At 37.1% G+C, this 5,090-nt stretch overlaps 1 protein-coding gene across 1 annotated transcript; it reads right to left on the reverse strand.

Moving 5' to 3' along the window:
• Window positions 1-2,300: 2,300 nt before the first annotated feature.
• LOC131858543 (uncharacterized) lies at window positions 2,301-2,894 on the reverse strand. Its single transcript, XM_059211817.1, has one exon. The coding sequence runs from the start codon at window positions 2,892-2,894 to the stop codon at window positions 2,301-2,303; it is 594 nt and encodes a 197-aa protein (XP_059067800.1).
• Window positions 2,895-5,090: the final 2,196 nt, after the last annotated feature.

Here is a 5,090-nt window from a genome sequence, read left to right on the forward strand (position 1 = left end):
CTATTGTTTATTTTATATAATTTTATGATTAGTAATAGTTACTTTATTAAGATGAGTTATAATCAAATATTTCATAAATATAATTAAAAATATATATAATCGTAAAATAATAATTAATAATTAAATTTTAAATTGATTTTATTATTATAATTATTTTTATTGGTAAAGATATATATTTATATTATGTTATTAGTAAAAAGTTAGCATATATCTTCAAATCTAGTTCCAACTACACCATCAAAACCTTCATTTTTACCCATTTACCATACCAAACTATTATCTATCAAACAAACACCACCCTACTAATATCAACCGCTAACCTAGAACTAAGATAGTCTTACATTATAATATAAACATTACAATTTTCTATGAAGACCAAACAAAAATTAGACCAAAAACCTAATCAATTGGAAATTCAAGCCTTATTTGGTTGCGAACCCAATAATCCTTCTTTGAAATTTTGGTATTCTTGCCCTTTTCCTTTGGCCCTCCTTCTTCCTTATCTCATATTGCCTTCTCCCTATCCTGATTATATTATTTTATGAACCTAAAACTAATTGTCGCCTCAACTCGTCTATTATCTTTATTAACTTCAAAGTTGCATATCATAAATAGCCAAAGAGGAAGTGTAAAACCTATAGCCTGCAGCCCACTGCGTCCTTGAGTGATGTAGAGTGGTTAGGCTCTCCTAATCGGTTTTCTTAGACTTGAGGTCTCTTCAAGCTGTCTCTTGAACCATCCAATCGTACCACACTTTCCAACCCTCCAAGGTTTGTAGGGAACACTCTTACTGACCTTCCCAAGGTCCTTACACTAAGGTGACCATTTTTTGTTATGTGAGTGTCCAACACTCCTTAATAGAGACCTTCCTTCCCAACACCTTCTCACTCCTTAACCAAGAGCCAACCCCCCTCTACTATAGGATCTTCACCCACACATGACCAGCCCCCTTAGGGATGATTTACCTTAGTTTTCCAACCCCATCCCTTCCTTTAGGACACTGGGGTTTATTGATTCCAAGCTTTAGGGCTGATCTGCTCTTTTAGGCCTACTAGGAGACCTAGTACAATTAGCCCTACCTACGAGGTATTTTGCAATTATCTATCAGAAGTCCTGAACACCCCTATGAACTCTTTATCTATTCAGATACCCTTTTGGAAGCTTCATACAATATCACAAAATTGGACATGGGCTTGGTCTCTAACCACCCTAACCCTTACTAGGCCTAATTCCCTCTTTTTAAGCCTACAAAATAGGGATTTGCTTGAATGTCTTCACCAATCCAATTGCTCAAGGATTCTGATGATTGTTACAGGTTTTTACATCCATGAGGATGTCCAATCCAACCTATTCTTAATCACATCCATCAGATTTACCCATCTAGGGCTTGCTGTCCATAATCCCCAATGCTTGCCAACTCAACGTGCCAAGCCTAGGGTATGGTGGCAAATCGGTAATTTAGCCTCCCCTGTCTTAAAACCAAAAAGAAAACATTATATATAAGGCCACCTCAAATTCCATAAGGCTTCAGTATGGAAATCCACCATGGAATGCTAGTTAGGGGCCATAGAGTCCTCAAACCCTAGTTTTTAGGTCTTAAGAACCCGCCTGCACCAAAATGCCAATAACTTGCAATCTACAACACTTCAAAACTTCAAACCACCTACAAATGTAATATGTCACTCCACTATTATTCCATGCCTTGGTCTGGGCTTGAAAGTCCATAAAAACTGTACAAAACCAATCAAAAACAACAATGCTCGCTGAAAAATCAGATTTTGAAAGGCTAAACTTGCTCTTCTTGTTTCAATTCTTCAACCAACCATTCTCATCATTTTTCCCAAGCCTTATATCATTCTTGGTTTTGTTACAAATGCCTTTAACTGAAAAGACAACCAACTAGCCGTTGGTGTATGAAAGTGCAAATGTTGCAAAGTTGCTATGAGCAACTTTTGCAACTTTTTACAACTTTTTGCATAGGTGAGAAACTTTGCTCAAATCCAACCTAGGTCACTTCCAAATTATTCAAATGACCCTAAAAAACCCTAAACCATAACAAATCACACTATGCTAACTCATTAATAACTTATTCTACTAAGTTCTCTACCTGGCACCCTTAAGAGCTCATATGCCAAAATTGGCCAAACAGTACTCTTAGGGTCCTTACAAACATTTGAGCACTTATTCAAAGACCTCTTGACCTTATTAAAAACCAAAAAAACATGATTCCAAACTCCTTGAATCAATCACAACAAAATTGCCTAAGTGCCCCTACACCATGCTTCGGGGGTAAGAAGAACTCAAGTCTCTTGAGTGGATAAGGCTTGAACAATGGTACCATGTTGTAATATATCTCTCTCTAACATCCATGTAGCCTCTGACTCTGGTAGTCTTATCCATTTGATCGGGTAGTCTTTATAGACTCCTTTCCTAGTCTTTTTCACAACCTTAGAATCCAAAATGCATTCTAATGTGACTGGTTGGCTTGGAGATAAATCTTTTAACCATTCTACATATTCAATAGCACTAGTTTCTTCTTGATTTGTAGTTGTCTGAGACCCTTTGTATGGATACAAATCACATACATTGAATATTGGGGATATGCCCAAGTTTAGAGGTAACTCTAACTCATAGGCATTATTGCCAAACTTATACATTACCTTAAGAGGTCCAATCTTCTCCATGCATAGCTTACTAGGTTGTCCCTTCGGTAGTCCATCCTTCCTCAAGTAGGCCAACACTAGATCACCAACCTTGTAGTGTACTTCACTTCTTATTTTGTCTGCTAGTGCCTTGTACTTCTCATTATTCTGCTGCAATGTCTTCTTGACCTGCTCATGTATCTCTTTTATATTTTCTGCAAATTTTTCCCCTTGTGCACTTCTATGGTCCATAGAACTGAGATCTCTAAGCTCTAAGATGCCCCTAGGATGACATCCATAGACTATCTCAAAGGGACTCCGACCTGTGCTCCTATTAACCGAGTCATTGTAGGCATACTCTGCTTGACCCAATACTAGATCCCAATCTTGTCTATGTTGTTTGGTGAGACATCTCAACAAGTTGCATAAGGATCTATTAACTACTTCAGTTTGACCATCTGATTGTGGATGGTATGCTGATGAAAATGAAATTTTTGTGCCTAGTTTCTTCCATAAGGTTTGCCAAAAGTGGCTTACAAACTTAGTGTCTCTATCACTCACAATGCTAAGCAGTAAACCATGAATCCTCACAACATCTTTGAAGAATAACCCTACTATGTAGGAGGCATCATTAGTACATTTGCAAGGCACAAAGTGTGCCATCTTGCTGAATCTATCCACTGTGACAAAAACATTGTCATACCCTCTTGGAGTCCTAGGAAAGCCAAGAACAAAGTCTGTTAGGACCCGAAGGCAACTAAGAGGGGGGGGGGGGGGGGTGGTGAATCAGTTGTCTAATAATTTTATCTCGTATACAACTTTAACCAAACTTGAAACTTAATACCGGTAAACAAATTAATAATTAATAATAGTACCGATGAAACTTAATGCATGAAACAGAAAGAGAGACAATATCCAAAACACATAACACAGAGATTTGTACGTGGAAACCCTGTGAGGGGAAAAACCACAGTGGGAAACCTTACCCACAATCAGATGATACTACTGCAGATAGTATGTGCTTACAAATGGGGTCTGCACATACAGAAAGGCTAGCTGCCTAGAGCTCACTGCTCCATCACAAAATAGGAGTCACACTGACTACAATTGGATGATTAAATCCAATGATAATGTACTGCTCAAAGTAGCATCTCTAATGCTGGATTTAGTATCTGTTAAGATCTAATTGTCTTCTTCAAACCTTCCTTGAATCTTCAAATGATGACTGCGTGAGTAGCTCTGCTTATATTCGCATATACCAAATATCACAACCTTATAATACCTTATTACCACCACCTCTATATTAATCTCACAATTGAGATCTTACATATATACCAAAACCTAAGACCAAATGTGTAGGTCGGCTCACTAAGAATATTAAAACAAAATCAATTACAACAAGTCAAGATGCGATGCATCATGTTGGCTCAACAACAATATTAATTGATTAAACTATCTCCATAGCGTGTCGTGCTGATCTGGAATAGATAATGCGTGTCGGTCCATAACCTAGACCAATTTGCCGGTAACAACAAATATGTCAACCCGATTAGACCATTAACCAAATCTTCAAAACAAAGTGTCCAAACCATGTCATCGACATAACTAAGTGATCTCCAGATGATAACAAGTTATCCTCAGTGTTGGTGAACAATATAACCTGTCGGTGAACCAAATACTGGTGACTATACATAAGTCACTGAACTTGTCAGTGAACATAATCAAAGATCTCCAGAAGGATAAGTGTTGGTAAGTGTTGACATCAATAACAAAACCAAGCAACATATCCATGATACCAACAATCTCCCCCTTTGGCATTGATGGCAACACAAGATGGAAAAACCATCTAAGTGCCAAAGCATAAATGCCAATAAACCAAAAACCAACAATCTCCAGAATAGATCAATACCAAAAATTAAAATGTAAATGCAGAAAGTAAAAATCTCTCCCCAAAGGATAATGTGTTTTTCCATAGATATCTCTCCCCCTTTGACATCAAATGCCAAAGTAATGCAATTACTAGATACAACCAGTTACAAATACCAGCTTATCCAACTACTCCCCCTGAGAAGTAGCTCTCCTCCATCAAAGCCGGAAAAAAGTTCCTCTATAAATTCTGTCGGTTTGATGCCAAGCATCAACTGTCTAAGTCTCTACTAGTGAGAGTATCACCCCAAGTTGTTCTCTAAGATATTCAAAAGTTTCCTTAGGCAAAGGCTTAGTAAAGATGTCTACAATCTACTCTTTAGTATTCACATAAACCAATTTCACTTCTTTTGCTTCAACATTCTCTTTCAGAAAATTCTATTTGATAGAAACATGTTTAGTTTTAGAGCGAAATACCAGATTCTTAGATATATCAATTGTTGTTGAATTATCACAATAGATAATTATAGGTTCTTTGCATTTTACCTTTATGTCCTTCAACATTTTCTTAATCCATAATAC

Source organism: Cryptomeria japonica, chromosome 9 (assembly GCF_030272615.1).
Source record: "Cryptomeria japonica chromosome 9, Sugi_1.0, whole genome shotgun sequence".
Classification (NCBI taxonomy): domain Eukaryota; kingdom Viridiplantae; phylum Streptophyta; class Pinopsida; order Cupressales; family Cupressaceae; genus Cryptomeria; species Cryptomeria japonica.